Source organism: Pseudorasbora parva, chromosome 11 (genome assembly GCF_024679245.1).
Source record: "Pseudorasbora parva isolate DD20220531a chromosome 11, ASM2467924v1, whole genome shotgun sequence".
Lineage (NCBI taxonomy): Eukaryota > Metazoa > Chordata > Actinopteri > Cypriniformes > Gobionidae > Pseudorasbora > Pseudorasbora parva.
In genome coordinates, this window is record NC_090182.1 from 47,785,566 (window position 1) to 47,804,352 (window position 18,787).

Genomic DNA, 18,787 nt, shown 5'->3' on the forward strand with positions numbered 1-18,787 from the left:
TCCCGAGAGGGATCCGCTTCGCTCCTCTTGTGGAGTGGAGGATGAGTCGGTCCTTCAGCTCTTTTGGGATTGTTTTCGTGTCGTTTGTTTGCGCGTGTTTCTCTCTTTGGCGTTTAAGGACGTCCTATTTGGATGTTATAACTCTTAAAGACAAGCATTTTCTTATAAATCTATTTATTTTTCAGTTTTTTATACACAAGTGCAAATGTTTGTCTGTTAAACCTTTCTTTATTATTTTTTGTAAAATCTGAAATGTTCTTTAGGCACTGTCTTTTCCTCCAGCAATGCCAACGCTTTAGAGTCCTCTACGCGGTGCAAGACGTAGAAGATTAAAAAAAAGAAGAAGAAGAAAAGGCATTGGTCTCTCTCTCCTGAACCTAATGAACTTTACACTTCATGTCACCGCTGGCTCAGGGTCGCTGAGCTCTTCTTTTATTATTGTTTGTTTGTTTGTTTGTTGTATTCCCTTTACTGTTTATATTTGGTTTTTCTTGTTGTTGTTATATTCATCTCATCTCATTATTCACATGTTTATCTTCCAGAAGACTTATGACACAATTATGATTTACCAAAGCATGGGTTTGTTCTCCTATGTGGTGGAATTATCTTCATTATCAGATTCATGACTTTATAATAAACTCATATTTCTCTGTGTGTGTGTGTGTGTGTGTGTGTGTCGACCTCTGACCTGATGAAGGACTTTCTCCGCGAAGATCTCCTGCAGACGAGATATTTCCACAACCTTCCCCTCGATCTGCCTGTAGCACACACACACACGCACACACACACATTTTAAGACATTTTTCGTCGTCTCAATAAGAATCTAATCATTTAGTGTCTGATCAATATTTGAGTAGGTGTGTGTGTTCACCTGACTTCATCCAGCAGACTGTTCATCTCTCCAACCAGCCTCTGATTCTCCTGCTCAAACTAACACACACACACACACACACACACAGATCACTGACCCAGTGTGATGTGTGTGTGTGTGTGTGTGTGTGTGTGTGTGTGTGTGTGTGTGTGTGTGTGTGTGTGTGTGTGTGTGTGAGTGAGAGAGAGTGTGTGTGTGAATGTGTGCATGAGTGAGCGTGAATGTGAGTGTGTGTATGTACGTAAGAGTGTATGCGAATGTGTGTGTGAGTGAGCGTGAATGTGAGTGTGTGTGTGTGTGTGTGTGTACGTAAGAGTGTATGCGAACGTGTGTGAATGAGTGAGCATGAATGTACTGTAAGTGTGTGTATGTTTGAGAGTGTGTGTAAGAGTGTGCGTGAATGTGTGTGTGAGTGAGTGTGTATGTGAGTGAATGTGTATGTACTGTAAGTGTGTGTAAGTGTGAGAGTGTGTGTAAGAGTATGCGCAAATGTGTGTGTGTGAGTGAGCGTGAATGTAAGTGTGTGCGTATGTAAGAGTGTACGCGAATGTGCGTGTGAGTGAGCGTGAATGTAAGTGTGTGTGTGTGTGTGTGTGTGTATGTAAGAGTGTATGCAAATGTGTGTGTGAGTGACTGTGTATGAGTGAGCGTGTTTGTAAGTGTGAGTAAGAGTGTGTGCAAGTGTGTGTGAGTGTGAATGTATGTAAGTGTGAGGTGTGTGTGTGTGTGTGTGTGTGTACCATCTGTATCTCCTCGGGTGAAAGGTCGTCTTCAGCTCTATTCTCCTCCCACAGATCAACATTATTGTCTGAAACGGGTTTGTCTGTAAAACACACACACACACACACACCGCTCAATCTTTCTGGATCCTCATCTGAAGGGCAGGTGTGTGTGTTCATATATAAAGCCCCAGTTCTGCGGACTCAGATATTGATTATCTATCACATTAGTGTGTGTACTCACTGTAGTATTGTGTTGTCATCAAATTATTTTATCAAATGAATATTTTTGTTAAATGTAGGAATTAACTATTTAATGATTGTTTTTAATTTATTTATTTTGAATGTATTAACGTAACACTTTACAGTGTGTGTGTGTGTGTGTGTGTGACATATGAGGACCCAAATGTGTATAATGCCATGGGTATGACACAGGTATTACAGGAGAGGGTGAAATATGAGGACATTACCCATGGCCCCACTTTACAAAAGGCTTATAAATCACACAGGAGGAGTGTGTGTGTGTGTGTGTGTGTGTGTGTGTGTGTGTGAGCCTGTTTATGTGGTTTATGAGGACACAAATTTGTATAACTACATGGGTATTACACTGGTATTACCCTATAAATGTGGTTTATGAGGACATATCAAATGTCCTCATAATTCAAATGGCCTTAAAAACATACTAAATGATGTTTTTTTGAGAAAGTAAAAATGCAGAATGTTTCCTGTGATGGGTAGGTTTAGGGGCAGTGTGTGTGTGTGTGTGTGTGTGTGTGTGTGTGTGTGTGTGTGTGTGTGTGTGTGTGTGTGTGTGTGTGAGAGAGATGGGTAGGTTTAGGGGTAGTGTGTGTGTGTGTGTGTGTGACTGTGTGTGGTTCTCACCGCTGTTCTCCTCACCGTCGCTCTGGTGTTTGTCTTGACTGATCTGCTCCGGTTCTAATCTGGATCTGCAAACACATCCACATCCAGTGTGAATCAGTGTAATCAATCACACACTCCGCTCTGCTAACGAGAGAGAGCCGTCCAAACTCAATAAGGCCGTTTTACCCATTCACGCCATTTGACCCAATCATAATTCTAGCCCCAAAACCTGTTCAGTTTTTATATTTATGCAGTTAGCAGATGCTTTTGCTCAAACTCAGGAGTACAGGAATCCATCTGTCATAAAGAGGCAAAGGAAAACAAAAAGTGCCCTAAATACCAAGATTTGCAAACTATTAAGAGTAGGAGTGAGTGTGCGGAGCGGCCGGAGTGAGCGTGCGGAGCGGCCGGAGTGAGGGTGCGGAGCGGCCGGAGTGAGTGTGCGGAGCGGCCGGAGTGAGGGTGCGGAGCGGCCGGAGTGAGGGTGCGGAGCGGCCGGAGTGAGGGTGCGGAGCCGCTGGAGTGAGTGTGCGGAGCGGCCGGAGTGAGCGTGCGGAGCGGCCGGAGTGAGCGTGCGGAACGGCCGGAGTGAGTGTGCGGAGCGGCCGGAGTGAGTGTGCGGAGCGGCCGGAGTGAGCGTGCGGAGCGGCCGGAGTGAGGGTGCGGAGCGGCCGGAGTGAGGGTGCGGAGCCGCTGGAGTGAGTGTGCGGAGCGGCCGGAGTGAGCGTGCGGAGCGGCCGGAGTGAGCGTGCGGAGCCGCCGGAGTGGGTGTGCGGAGCCGCCGGAGTGAGGGTGCGGAGCCGCCGGAGTGAGCGTGCGGAGCGGCCGGAGTGAGCGTGCGGAGCGGCCGGAGTGAGCGTGCGGAACGGCCGGAGTGAGTGTGCGGAGCGGCCGGAGTGAGTGTGCGGAGCGGCCGGAGTGAGTGTGCGGAGCGGCCGGAGTGAGCGTGCGGAGCGGCCGGAGTGGGCGTGCGGAACGGCCGGAGTGGGCGTGCGGAGCCGCCGGAGTGAGTGTGCGGAACGGCCGGAGTGGGCGTGCGGAGTCGCCGGAGTGGGCGTGCGGAGCCGCCGGAGTGAGGGTGCGGAGCCGCCGGAGTGAGCGTGCGGAGCCGCCGGAGTGAGGGTGCGGAGCGGCCGGAGTGAGCGTGCGGAAGCGGCCGGAGTGAGCGTGCGGAACGGCCGGAGTGAGTGTGCGGAGCGGCCGGAGTGAGTGTGCGGAGCGGCCGGAGTGAGCGTGCGGAGCCGCCGGAGTGGGCGTGCGGAACGGCCGGAGTGGGCGTGCGGAGCCGCCGGAGTGAGTGTGCGGAACGGCCGGAGTGGTCGTGCGGAGCCGCCGGAGTGGGCGTGCGGAGCCGCCGGAGTGGGCGTGCGGAGCCGCCGGAGTGAGGGTGCGGAGCCGCAGGAGTGAGCGTGCGGAACGGCCGGAGTGAGCGTGCGGAGCGGCCGGAGTGAGCGTGTGGAGCGGCCGGAGTGAGTGTGCGGAACGGCCGGAGTGGGCGTGCGGAGCCGCCGGAGTGAGTGTGCGGAGCGGCCGGAGTGAGCGTGCGGAGCGGCCGGAGTGAGTGTGCGGAACGGCCGGAGTGGGCGTGCGGAGCCGCCGGAGTGAGTGTGCGGAACGGCCGGAGTGGGTGTGCGGAGCCGCCGGAGTGGGCGTGCGGAGCCGCCGGAGTGGGCGTGCGGAGCCGCCGGAGTGAGGGTGCGGAGCCGCCGGAGTGAGGGTGCGGAGCCGCAGGAGTGAGCGTGCGGAGCGGCCGGAGTGAGCGTGCGGAACGGCCGGAGTGAGCGTGCGGAGCGGCCGGAGTGAGCGTGCGGAGCGGCCGGAGTGAGCGTGCGGAACGGCCGGAGTGGGCGTGCGGAGCCGCCGGAGTGAGTGTGCGGAGCCGCCGGAGTGAGTGTGCGGAGCCGCCGGAGTGAGTGTGCGGAGCCGCCGGAGTGAGTGTGCGGAGCCGCCGGAGTGGGTGTGCGGAGCCGCCGGAGTGAGGGTGCGGAGCCGCCGGAGTGGGTGTGCGGAGCCGCCGGAGTGAGTGTGCGGAGCCGCCGGAGTGGGTGTGCGGAGCCGCCGGAGTGGGTGTGCGGAGCCGCCGGAGTGAGGGTGCGGAGCCGCTGGAGTGGGTGTGCGGAGCCGCCGGAGTGAGCGTGCGGAGCGGCCGGAGTGAGCGTGCGGAGCGGCCGGAGTGAGTGTGCGGAGCGGCCGGAGTGAGTGTGCGGAGCGGCCGGAGTGAGTGTGCGGAGTGAGCGTGCGGAGCGGCCGGAGTGAGCGTGCGGAGCGGCCGGAGTGAGCGTGCGGAGCGGCCGGAGTGAGCGTGCGGAGCGGCCGGAGTGAGCGTGCGGAGCGGCCGGAGTGAGCGTGCGGAGCGGCCGGAGTGAGTGTGCGGAGCAGCCGGAGTAACTGCTAACACATTAACTGCACTGACGAGTGCTATCAATAAAGATATCCATACATCAGTGTGAAGATGTGATGCGTAGGAGTTTATTCATGAGCGTTTACTCACAGTCTCTTTTTGTCCACGACTCTCTTCACACGTACAGCTCTCTGTTCAGAATACAGTTTACACACACCTGCACACACACACACACACACACACACAATGTGAAAGAGCGTGAGTGTGTGAGTCAAGTCAGCTTTATTTATATCGCGTCTTTACAATGACGAATGTTTCAAAGCAGTTTCAGTGTTAAACAGGACAATACTGCAACAGAATTTGATTCGGTATGTGTGTGTGTGTGTGTGTGTGTGTGTCCTTGCTTATATTACATTGTGGGGACCAGCCAGCGGTGTTTCCTGTGATGGGTAGGTTTAGGGGCAGTGTGTGTGTGTGTGTGTGATGGGTAGGTTTAGGGGCAGTGTGTGTGTGTGTGTGTGTGTGTGTGTGTGTGTGTGTGTGTGTGTGTGTGTGTGATGGGTAGGTTTAGGGGCAGTGTGTGTGTTTGTGTGTGTGTGTGTGTGTTGGGTAGGTTTAGGGGCAGTGTGTGTGTGTGTGATGGGTAGGTTCAGGGGCAGTGTGTGTGTGTGTGTGTGTTGGGTAGGTTTAGGGGCAGTGTAAGGGGATAGAATGTACGGTTTGTACGGTATAAAAACCATTACGCCTATGGAGAGTCCCCACAAAGATTGTGAACCAGACGTGCATGTGTGTGTGTGTGTATTTGTATGTGTGTGTACCTTTAAGATAAGACTCTATGAGATCCAACACTGCTGCCCGATGATCCTTCACCTGTGCTGAGACCTGCTGTTTGTTCACTACACGCACACGCGCACACACACACACACACACACACACACAATCATACATTGACATTTGGCAACCAGAAAGTGTCCAAAATCATTTATCTGCATTTTGAACACAAACACATTTTTAGTTACACTACGGTCAGAAATTTGGAATCATTATAATTTTTTGCTGCATTTATTGATAGTTTTTTATTTATTTATATATATATATGTATATATATATATATATGTGTGAGCACACACTGATCACGATTCCTATATATTTTAACCGTGAGTGTCGTGTAAGCTGCAGGATGATCTCCTCGGCCGGATAACATTAGGACTGGTTTTGTGTCTTTTTGGATTTGATTGATCGTAGGCCTCGAGGTTCATCAGCTTAGAGTCAGAACATCAGAACAAAACTCCACCCCTTTTATTGAGCCACGCCCACATCCAATCAATTCCACATGGCCAAATCAAGTCCCGTGTTCTCCTTCAGAACTGCCTTAATTCTCCGTGGCATTGATCAACAAGCTGCTGAAAGCATTCTTTAGAAATGTCGGCCCATATTGATAGGAGAGCATCTTGCAGTTGATGGAGATTTGTGGGATGCACATCCAGGGCACGAAGCTCCCGTTCCACCACATCCCAAAGATGCTCTATTGGGTTGAGATCTGGGGACTGTGGCGGCCATTTTATTGCTTTCGGCAGGGTCAGGGGTCAGAGGTCACCCTATGCCGCCCCATACGCCTCAAACTGAGCTGCTCTGTGTATTCTGACAGCTTTCTATCAGAACCAGCATTAACTTCTGGAGCAGTTTGAGCTCCAGTAGCTCGTCTGTTTGATCGGACCCCACGGGCCAGCCTTCGCTCCCCACTGTCATCAATGAGCCTTGGCCGCCCATGACCCTGTGGCCGGTTCTCCACTGGTCCTGTATAAAGAGCTACAGGAATACAGCTGACTGAGTTGTGTATTGCAATGAAATGTGTGTGTCGTACTCTCAGACCGCAGTTGTGCGATGGCGTCTGCGCAGGTCCTCATGAAGATCTGAGCATCCTGGTCAATTTGATCCCTCTCACTGTCCGTCATATGGGAGACGTCCGAACACAACATACTGCACACACACACACACAGATGAGACGCACATATTGATTTCAGAGACATTGCCGGAGACACACACACACACACACACACACACACACAAACACACAAACACACTGACCTGCCGGCGTGCACATACTCCTTCCTGTGCTGCTGCAGAAAGTCCTTCAACTTCGAGATGTTTGAGATCTGCAGAATAAAGAGCAGAAATATCAGATCACGCACTGAGTTTGTAAAGCACTGCAGAGCCATACACACACACACACACACACACCGAGCGAGACTGACAGACGCAGTAGAGCTGTTTTGCTAACGTCGCTGAAATGTTTCTGCTCCTTTAATAACAGCAATTATGTAATTGCTGCAGTTGTAGAATTTGACCTGAACAGAATCACTTAATAGTGATTAAAACACACACACACACACACACACACTTCTCAGGTGAAACACACTCATGACATCAGCGGAGGTCTAATCCTGGCGGCTGGAACAACACCATCAGACAGTCAGAGGTCAGAGGTCAAACGCTGTTCACACACTCATTTCATGAAGCTTTAAGAAATCAAACGTTCCCAGCAGCAGCTTTGAGACAGAGAGTGTGTCTGTGTTTCATCTGAACGTCTGACAGCAAGAACCACACACACACACACACACACACACACAGAGAGAGGGGGGACCTCAGACAAACACACAAATAGATGGACAGACAGACGGACGGACAGATACAGTCCATCCACAGTGGATATGGAAAGTATTCAGAGCCCTGGCATTGTTCCCTCTGTTATACTGCAGCATTTGCTCAAATCATTTAAGTTATTTTTTTCTCTTTATTGTACACACAGCACCACACATTGACAGAAAAACACGAAATTGTTGAAATTTTCGCAAATTTATAAAAAAGAAAAACTGTAGTATCCCATGGTCCTCAGTGTTCAGACCCTTTGCTCAGTGTTTAGCAGAAGCACCTTCTGATCAGATACAGCCGTGAGTCTTTTGGGAACGATGGAAGTTTTCCACCGCTGGATTTGGGGATCCTCTGCCATTCCTCCAGCAGATCCTCTCCAGTTCTGTCAGGTCGGATGGTAAATGTTGATGGACAGCCATTTTCAGGTCTCCAGAGATGCTCAATTGGGTTTAAGTCAGGGCTCTGGCTGGGACATTCAGGAACAGTCACTGAGTTGTTGTGAAGCCGCTCCTCCGTTATTTTAGCTGTGCTTTGGGTCATTGTCTTGATGGAAGGTGAACCTTTGGCCCAGTCTGAGGTCTTGAGCACTCTGGAGAAGGTTTTCGTCCAGGATATCCCTGTTCTTGGCCATTCATCTTTCCCTCGATTGCCACCAGTCGTCCTGTCCCTGCAGCTGTAAAACACCCCACAGCATTATGCTGCCGCCACCATGCTGCACTGTTGGGACTGTATTGGACAGGTGATATTTTTCTCCAGACATACCGCTTAGAATTAAGGCACAAAAAGTTATCTTGGTCTCATCACACCGGAGAATCTTATTTCTCACCATCTTGGAGTCCTTCAGGTGTTTTTTAGCAAACGCTCATGTGTCTTGCTCTGAGGAGAGGCTTCCGTCGGCCACTCTGCCATTAAAGCCCCGACTGGTGGAGGACTGATGGTGACTTTCTCCCATCTCTGCATCTCTGGAGCTCAGCCTCAGTGATCTTTGGGTTCTTCTTCACCTCTCTCACCAAGGCTCTTCTCCGCCGATAGCTCAGTTTGTCCGGACGGCCAGCTCTAGGAAGGGTTCTGGTCGTCCCAAACGTCTTCCATTAAGGATTATGGAGGCCACTGTGCTCTTAGGAACCTTAAGCGCAGCAGAAATGTTTCTGTAACCTTGGCCAGATCTGTCTCTGAGCTCTTCAGGCAGTTCCTCTGACCTCCTGATTCTCATTTGCTCTGACCTGCACTGTGAGCTGTAAGGTCTGATATAGACAGGTGTGTGGCTTTCCTAATCAAGTCCAATCAGTATAATCTCAAGGATGACCAGAAGAAAAGGACAGCACCTGAGTTAAATATATGAGTGTCACAGCAAAGGGTCTGAATACTGAGTGACCATGTGGATATTTCAGTTTTTCTTTTTTAATAAATATGCAAAAATGTCAACAATTCTGTGTTTTTCTGTCAATATGGGGTGCTGTGTGTACAAACTGAGAAAAAACGTAACTTCAATGATTTTAGCAAATGACTGCAATACAACAAACAGTGAAACATTTAAGGGGGTCTGAATATTTTTCTGTACCCACTGCAGATAGACGGATGGACAGATAGACGGATGGACAGAGACGGATGGACAGATAGACGGATGGACAGATAGACAGATAGACGGATGGTCAGATAGACGGATGGTCAGGTAGACGGATGGACAGATAGACAGATAGACAGAGACGGATGGTCAGATAGACGGATGGACAGAGACGGATGGACAGATAGACGGATGGTCAGATAGACAGATAGACGGATGGTCAGATAGACAGATAGACGGATGGTCAGATAGACAGATTGTCAGATAGACGGATGGACAGATAGACGGATGGTCAGATAGACGGATGGTCAGATAGACGGATGGACAGAGACGGATGGTCAGATAGACGGATGGACAGAGACGGATGGACAGATAGACGGATGGTCAGATAGACAGATAGACGGATGGTCAGATAGACAGATTGTCAGATAGACGGATGGTCAGATAGACGGATGGTCAGATAGACGGATGGACAGAGACGGATGGTCAGATAGACGGATGGACAGAGACGGATGGACAGATAGACGGATGGTCAGATAGACAGATAGACGGATGGTCAGATAGACAGATTGTCAGATAGACGGATGGTCAGATAGACGGATGGTCAGATAGACGGATGGTCAGATAGACAGATAGACAGATAGACGGATGGTCAGATAGACAGATAGACGGATGGTCAGATAGACAGATAGACAGGTAGACGGATGGTCAGATAGACGGATGGTCAGATAGACAGATAGACAGGTAGACAGGTAGACGGATGGTCAGATAGACGGATGGTCAGATAGACAGATAGACAGGTAGACGGATGGTCAGATAGACAGATAGACAGGTAGACGGATGGTCAGATAGACGGATGGTCAGATAGACAGATAGACAGGTAGACGGATGGTCAGATAGACAGATAGACGGATGGTCAGATAGACAGATTGTCAGATAGACGGATGGTCAGATAGACGGATGGTCAGATAGACGGATGGACAGAGACGGATGGTCAGATAGACGGATGGACAGAGACGGATGGACAGATAGACGGATGGTCAGATAGACGGATGGTCAGATAGACAGATTGTCAGATAGACGGATGGTCAGATAGACGGATGGTCAGATAGACGGATGGTCAGATAGACAGATAGACGGATGGTCAGATAGACAGATAGACGGATGGTCAGATAGACGGATGGTCAGATAGACAGATAGACAGGTAGACGGATGGTCAGATAGACGGATGGTCAGATAGACAGATAGACAGGTAGACGGATGGTCAGATAGACGGATGGTCAGATAGACAGATAGACAGGTAGACGGATGGTCAGATAGACGGATGGTCAGATAGACAGATAGACAGGTAGACGGATGGTCAGATAGACAGATAGACGGATGGTCAGATAGACGGATGGTCAGATAGACGGATGGTCAGATAGACGGATGGACAGAGACGGATGGTCAGATAGACGGATGGACAGAGACGGATGGACAGATAGACGGATGGTCAGATAGACAGATAGACGGATGTTCAGATAGACGGATGGTCAGATAGACGGATGGTCAGATAGACGGATGGTCAGATAGACGGATGGTCAGATAGACAGATAGACGGATGGTCAGATAGACAGGTAGACGGATGGTCAGATAGACGGATGGTCAGATAGACAGATAGACAGGTAGACGGATGGTCAGATAGACGGATGGTCAGATAGACAGGTAGACGGATGGTCAGATAGACGGATGGTCAGATAGACAGATAGACAGGTAGACGGATGGTCAGATAGACGGATGGTCAGATAGACAGATAGACGGATGGTCAGATAGACAGATAGACGGATGGTCAGATAGACAGATAGATGGATGGTCAGATAGACGGATGGTCAGATAGACAGATAGACAGGTAGACGGATGGTCAGATAGACGGATGGTCAGATAGACAGATAGACAGGTAGACGGATGGTCAGATAGACGGATGGTCAGATAGACAGATAGACAGGTAGACGGATGGTCAGATAGACGGATGGTCAGATAGACAGATAGACAGGTAGACGGATGGTCAGATAGACGGATGGTCAGATAGACAAACAAACTATATGTCCAGAGATGATATGGAACCCGTGTCTGTCCTCCTCACTGATGCTCTGGTGAACTGTGGAGTAGTTCACTTCAAAAGCAAACACCAGTGTCTGGTGATACACACACACACACACACACACACACACACACAGGTGAAGATCAGCTGATGATGAACGGATGAGGGATTCCAACATTCAGTGACTCGATAAACCATCTGTGTGTCAGTGGAAGAGTCAGTTCCTCTTCTCACCAGCAGAGAGCAGCACACCCACTGTTATCTGAACGTGTGTGAGTGTGTGTGTGTGTGTGTTTTCTGCAGTGGGCCTGGAGGCCTTGCAGGAGGGCAGAGGGATCAATTGCTCTGGTAATTTAAGAGCCTAAAGAGCAAGTAATACCTAAACAATGAGCCCAGCATGAGTGTGTGTGTGTGTGTCGGGGGCTAAAGGAGACAGTCTGCCTGGCTGCATTTAATCTCATCATCAGAGACCCTCCGTTTACCTCTCTCTCTCACACACACACACACACACACACACACACACACACACACACACACACACACACACACACACAGTGTAAAGGTGGATTCTGTGAAGTCACGCGTTCGTTCACTTTCCCTAGGACCACGTTGCCACACATGCATACACACACACACACACACACACACACACACACACACACAGCGTCACCATAGAAACCTGATAGCGATCCCCAGTGACAGGTTTGGGTCAGTTTGGGGTTTTTGTCGCCGGTTTAGTTTCCACTCGACAATCCTCTCTTTATGAGTCCGACAAACGCTTATGATGTTCCACTTTATTGGGCTTTTGAAGCTTCAGGATTAAAGGTGACTGTAGTTTAAACACGAGCACAAACACAAATCATGTTTCATTCAACACTGCAGACACACTTACAACACAAGCTTCGGGCACTCGGAAACATTAGTCAAGATGATGAAATATGATATAATTAAAATGATAATTATAGTTGACTTTTTAAGTACATCTCATAATCATGGCTTGGAATTCCATCTTCTTCATGTCCTGTGATTTATAAAAGCATGATTTTTCTGTTATGAACACAGATCATACACTATCCCACGCTCATGATGAATGACTCAATGTTTGTCCATCTTAAAACAAATGTGTTTACCCTTCACTTATTGCCCTTGTTGAAGGGATTTAGCCCGAAGCTCAAAGAGTTTGTGTTAAATTTGCTGAGCTGATTAAAGCGATTGACTGTTTACAGCAGATTCATTCAGAAAGCCCACCGCGAGCTGATTGAGGCCAACAGCACAAACACACACAATCCTCATCAGAGAACATCAGGCAGTGATTTCACCTGAGCCGCGCACGCACGCACGCACGCACGCGCACACACACACACACACACACAGACAGACAGACAGACACACAAATCAATTCATTTAGACGCTTTCCTTCCCTAGACATTCGTCATGAAGAAATAAAGAACAGGAGCTCTGAAAGGGTCCAGAGAGGGTTGGGCTTTTTTCCAGATGAATTAAGATTATCTGGCTTTTATCTGTCCATCTTTTTATGTCTAAATGTTGACAATTTAATAACTTTTTTTCTGAGTCATAATTTCCATTTAGTGTGCTATAATGTTGATTTAGTAAGTTGAAGTGCTGTTAAGCTGGAGTGTATAGTAATAAAGTCATAATAATTATGAGATAAAGTCAGATAAAGTCATAATTATGAGATAGTGAGTCAGATAGTCATAATTATGAGATAGTCAGTCAGATAAAGTCATAATTATGAGATAGTCAGTCAGATAAAGTCATAATAATTATGAGATAAAGTCAGATAAAGTCATAATTATGAGATAGTGAGTCAGATAGTCATATTTATGAGATAGTCAGTCAGATAAAGTCATAATTATGAGATAGTCAGTCAGATAAAGTCATAATTATGAGATAGTCAGTCAGATAAAGTCATAATTATGAGATAGTCAGTCAGATAAAGTCATAATTATGAGATAGTCAGTCAGATAAAGTCATAATTATGAGATAGTCAGTCAGATAAAGTCATAATTATGAGATAGTCAGTCAGATAAAGTCATAATTATGAGATAGTCAGTCAGATAAAGTCATAATTATGAGATAAAGTAAGTCAGATAAAGTCATAATAATTATGAGATAAAGTCAGATAAAGTCATAATTATGAGATAGTGAGTCAGATAGTCATATTTATGAGATAGTCAGTCAGATAAAGTCATAATTATGAGATAGTCAGTCAGATAAAGTCATAATTATGAGATAGTCAGTCAGATAAAGTCATAATTATGAGATAGTCAGTCAGATAAAGTCATAATTATGAGATAGTCAGTCAGATAAAGTCATAATTATGAGATAGTCAGTCAGATAAAGTCATAATTATGAGATAGTGAGTCAGATAGTCATAATTATGAGATAGTCAGTCAGATAAAGTCATAATTATGAGATAGTCAGTCAGATAAAGTCATAATAATTATGAGATAAAGTCAGATAAAGTCATAATTATGAGATAGTGAGTCAGATAGTCATATTTATGAGATAGTCAGTCAGATAAAGTCATAATTATGAGATAGTCAGTCAGATAAAGTCATAATTATGAGATAGTCAGTCAGATAAAGTCATAATTATGAGATAGTCAGTCAGATAAAGTCATAATTATGAGATAGTCAGTCAGATAAAGTCATAATTATGAGATAGTCAGACAGATAAAGTCATAATTATGAGATAGTCAGTCAGATAAAGTCATAATTATGAGATAGTCAGTCAGATAAAGTCATAATTATGAGATAGTCAGTCAGATAAAGTCATAATTATGAGATAGTCAGTCAGATAAAGTCATAATTATGAGATAAAGTAAGTCAGATAAAGTCATAATTATGAGATAGTCAGACAGATAAAGTCATAATTATGAGATAGTCAGTCAGATAAAGTCATAATTATAAGATAGTCAGACAGATAAAGTCATAATTATGAGATAGTCAGTCAGATAAAGTCATAATTATGAGATAGTCAGACAGATAGTCATAATTATGAGATAGTCAGACAGATAGTCATAATTATGAGATAGTCAGACAGATGGTCATAATTATGAGATAGTCAGACAGATGGTCATAATTATGAGATAGTGAGTCAGATAGTCATATTTATGAGATAGTGAGTCAGATAGTCATATTTATGAGATAGTCAGTCAGATAAAGTCATAATTATGAGATAGTGAGTCAGATAGTCATATTTATGAGATAGTCAGTCAGATAAAGTCATAATTATGAGATAATCAGTCAGATAAAGTCATAATTATGAGATAGTCAGTCAGATAAAGTCATAATTATGAGATAGTCAGTCAGATAAAGTCATAATTATGAGATAGTCAGTCAGATAAAGTCATAATTATGAGATAGTCAGTCAGATAAAGTCATAATTATGAGATAGTCAGTCAGATAAAGTCATAATTATGAGATAGTCAGTCAGATAAAGTCATAATTATGAGATAGTCAGTCAGATAAAGTCATAATTATGAGATAAAGTAAGTCAGATAAAGTCATAATTATGAGATAGTCAGTCAGATAGTCATAATTATGAGATAGTCAGACAGATAAAGTCATAATTATGAGATAGTCAGTCAGATAAAGTCATAATTATGAGATAGTCAGTCAGATAAAGTCATAATTATGAGATAGTCAGTCAGAGAGTCATAATTATGAGATAGTCAGTCAGATAAAGTCATAATTATGAGATAAAGTAAGTCAGATAAAGTCATAATTATGAGATAGTCAGACAGATAAAGTCATAATTATGAGATAGTCAGACAGATAAAGTCATAATTATGAGATAGTCAGTCAGATAAAGTCATAATTATAAGATAGTCAGACAGATAAAGTCATAATTATGAGATAGTCAGTCAGATAAAGTCATAATTATGAGATAGTCAGACAGATAGTCATAATAATGAGATAGTCAGACAGATAGTCATAATTATGAGATAGTCAGACAGATGGTCATAATTATGAGATAAAGTAAGTCAGATAAAGTCATAATTATGAGATAGTCAGACAGATAGTCATAATTATGAGATAGTCAGACAGATAGTCATAATTATGAGATAAAGTAAGTCAGATAAAGTCATAATTATGAGATAGTCAGACAGATAAAGTCATAATTATGAGAGTCAGTCAGATAGTCATAATTATGAGATAAAGTAAGTCAGATAAAGTCATAATGAGATAGTGAGTCAGATAGTCATAATTATGAGATAGTCATAATTATGAGATAGTCAGACAGATAGTCATAATTATGAGATAAAGTCAGATAGTCATAATTATGAGATAAAGTCAGATAGTCATAATTATGAGATAGTCAGACAGATAGTCATAATTATGAGATAAAGTAAGTCAGATAGTCATAATTATGAGATAGTCAGACAGATAGTCATAATTATGAGATAGTCAGTCAGATAAAGTCATAATTATGAGATAGTCAGACAGATAAAGTCATAATTATGAGATAGTCAGTCAGATAAAGTCATAATTATGAGATAGTCAGTCAGATAAAGTCATAATTATGAGATAAAGTAAGTCAGATAAAGTCATAATTATGAGATAGTCAGACAGATAAAGTCATAATTATGAGATAGTCAGTCAGATAAAGTCATAATTATGAGATAGTCAGTCAGATAAAGTCATAATTATGAGATAGTCAGTCAGATAAAGTCATAATTATGAGATAAAGTAAGTCAGATAAAGTCATAATTATGAGATAGTCAGACAGATAAAGTCATAATTATGAGATAGTCAGACAGATAAAGTCATAATTATGAGATAGTCAGTCAGATAAAGTCATAATTATGAGATAGTCAGTCAGATAAAGTCATAATTATGAGATAGTCAGACAGATAAAGTCATAATTATGAGATAGTCAGTCAGATAAAGTCATAATTATGAGATAGTCAGTCAGATAAAGTCATAATTATGAGATAAAGTAAGTCAGATAAAGTCATAATTATAAGATAAAGTAAGTCAGATAAAGTCATAATTATGAGATAGTCAGACAGATAGTCATAATTATGAGATAGTCAGTCAGATAAAGTCATAATTATGAGATAGTCAGTCAGATAAAGTCATAATTATGAGATAGTCAGTCAGATAAAGTTATAATTATGAGATAGTCAGTCAGATAAAGTCATAATTATGAGATAAAGTAAGTCAGATAAAGTCATAATTATGAGATAGTCAGTCAGATAAAGTCATAATTATGAGATAGTCAGTCAGATAAAGTCATAATTATGAGATAGTCAGTCAGATAAAGTCATAATTATGAGATAGTCAGTCAGATAAAGTCATAATTATGAGATAGTCAGTCAGATAAAGTCATAATTATGAGATAGTCAGTCAGATAAAGTCATAATTATGAGATAGTCAGTCAGATAAAGTCATAATTATGAGATAGTCAGTCAGATAAAGTCATAATTATGAGATAGTCAGTCGGATAAAGTCATAATTATGAGATAGTCAGACAGATAGTCATAATTATGAGATAGTCAGACAGATAGTCATAATTATGAGATAGTCAGACAGATAGTCATAATTATGAGATAGTCAGACAGATAGTCATAATTATGAGATAGTCAGTCAGATAAAGTCATAATTATGAGATAGTCAGTCAGATAAAGTCATAATTATGAGATAAAGTAAGTCAGATAAAGTCATAATTATGAGATAAAGTAAGTCAGATAAAGTCATAATTATGAGATAGTCAGACAGATAGTCATAATTATGAGATAGTCAGTCAGATAAAGTCATAATTATGAGATAGTCAGTCAGATAAAGTCATAATTATGAGATAGTCAGTCAGATAAAGTCATAATTATGAGATAAAGTAAGTCAGATAAAGTCATAATTATGAGATAGTCAGTCAGATAAAGTCATAATTATGAGATAGTCAGTCAGATAAAGTCATAATTATGAGATAGTCAGTCAGATAAAGTCATAATTATGAGATAGTCAGTCAGATAAAGTCATAATTATGAGATAGTCAGTCAGATAAAGTCATAATTATGAGATAGTCAGTCAGATAAAGTCATAATTATGAGATAGTCAGACAGATAAAGTCATAATTATGAGATAGTCAGTCAGATAAAGTCATAATTATGAGATAGTCAGTCAGATAAAGTCATAATTATGAGATAAAGTAAGTCAGATAAAGTCATAATTATAAGATAAAGTAAGTCAGATAAAGTCATAATTATGAGATAGTCAGACAGATAAAGTCATAATTATGAGATAGTCAGACAGATAGTCATAATTATGAGATAGTCAGTCAGATAGTCATAATTATGAGATAAAGTAAGTCAGATAAAGTCATAATTATGAGATAGTCAGTCAGATAAAGTCATAATTATGAGATAGTCAGACAGATAGTCATAATTATGAGATAGTCAGTCAGATAAAGTCATAATTATGAGATAGTCAGTCAGATAAAGTCATAATTATGAGATAGTCAGTCAGATAAAGTCATAATTATGAGATAGTCAGTCGGATAAAGTCATAATTATGAGATAGTCAGACAGATAGTCATAATTATGAGATAGTCAGACAGATAGTCATAATTATGAGATAGTCAGTCAGATAAAGTCATAATTATGAGATAGTCAGACAGATAAAGTCATAATTATGAGATAGTCAGTCAGATAAAGTCATAATTATGAGATAGTCAGTCAGATAAAGTCATAATTATGAGATAGTCAGACAGATAGTCATAATTATGAGATAGTCAGTCAGATAAAGTCATAATTATGAGATAGTCAGTCAGATAAAGTCATAATTATGAGATAGTCAGTCGGATAAAGTCATAATTATGAGATAGTCAGACAGATAAAGATAGTCAGACAGATAGTCATATTTATGAGATAAAGTAAGTCAGATAAAGTCATAATTATGAGATAGTCAGTCAGATAAAGTCATAATTATGAGATAGTCAGTCAGATAAAGTCATAATTATGAGATAGTCAGACAGATAGTCATAATTATGAGATAGTCAGACAGATGGTCATAATTATGAGATAGTCAGACAGATAAAGTCATAATTATGAGATAGTCAGACAGATAGTCATATTTATGAGATAAAGTAAGTCAGATAAAGTCATAATTATGAGATAGTCAGTCAGATAAAGTCATAATTATGAGAAAGTCAGTCGGATAAAGTCATAATTATGAGATAAAGTAAGTCAGATAAAGTCATAATTATGAGATAGTCAGTCAGATAAAGTCATAATTATGAGATAGTCAGTCGGATAAAGTCATAATTATGAGATAGTCAGTCAGATAAAGTCATAATTATGAGATAGTCAGTCAGATAAAGTCATAATTATGAGATAGTCAGTCGGATAAAGTCATAATTATGAGATAGTCAGTCAGATAGTCATATTTATGAGATAAAGTAAGTCAGATAAAGTCATAATTATGAGATAGTCAGTCAGATAAAGTCATAATTATGAGATAGTCAGACAGATAGTCATATTTATGAGATAAAGTAAGTCAGATAAAGTCATAATTATGAGATAGTCAGTCAGATAAAGTCATAATTATAAGATAGTCAGTCGGATAAAGTCATAAGTATGAGATAGTCAGTCGGATAAAGTCATAATTATGAGATAGTCAGACAGATAGTCATAATTATGAGAGTCAGACAGATAGTCATATTTATGAGATAAAGT

At 42.9% G+C, this 18,787-nt stretch overlaps 1 protein-coding gene across 1 annotated transcript in view; it reads right to left on the bottom strand.

Annotated features, from left to right (window-relative positions):
- Window positions 1-18,787, bottom strand: part of stx18 (syntaxin 18) — a 34,800-nt gene that overhangs the window by 6,621 nt on the left and 9,392 nt on the right. The window contains exons 2-9 of the mRNA XM_067458159.1: window positions 6,881-6,948; window positions 6,657-6,772; window positions 5,611-5,688; window positions 4,943-5,009; window positions 2,473-2,537; window positions 1,612-1,694; window positions 872-930; window positions 689-758 (exon numbers count right to left, since the gene is read on the bottom strand). Coding sequence (XP_067314260.1) covers window positions 689-758; window positions 872-930; window positions 1,612-1,694; window positions 2,473-2,537; window positions 4,943-5,009; window positions 5,611-5,688; window positions 6,657-6,772; window positions 6,881-6,948 — 606 coding nt within the window. The remainder of the gene's footprint in view (window positions 1-688; window positions 759-871; window positions 931-1,611; window positions 1,695-2,472; window positions 2,538-4,942; window positions 5,010-5,610; window positions 5,689-6,656; window positions 6,773-6,880; window positions 6,949-18,787) is intronic.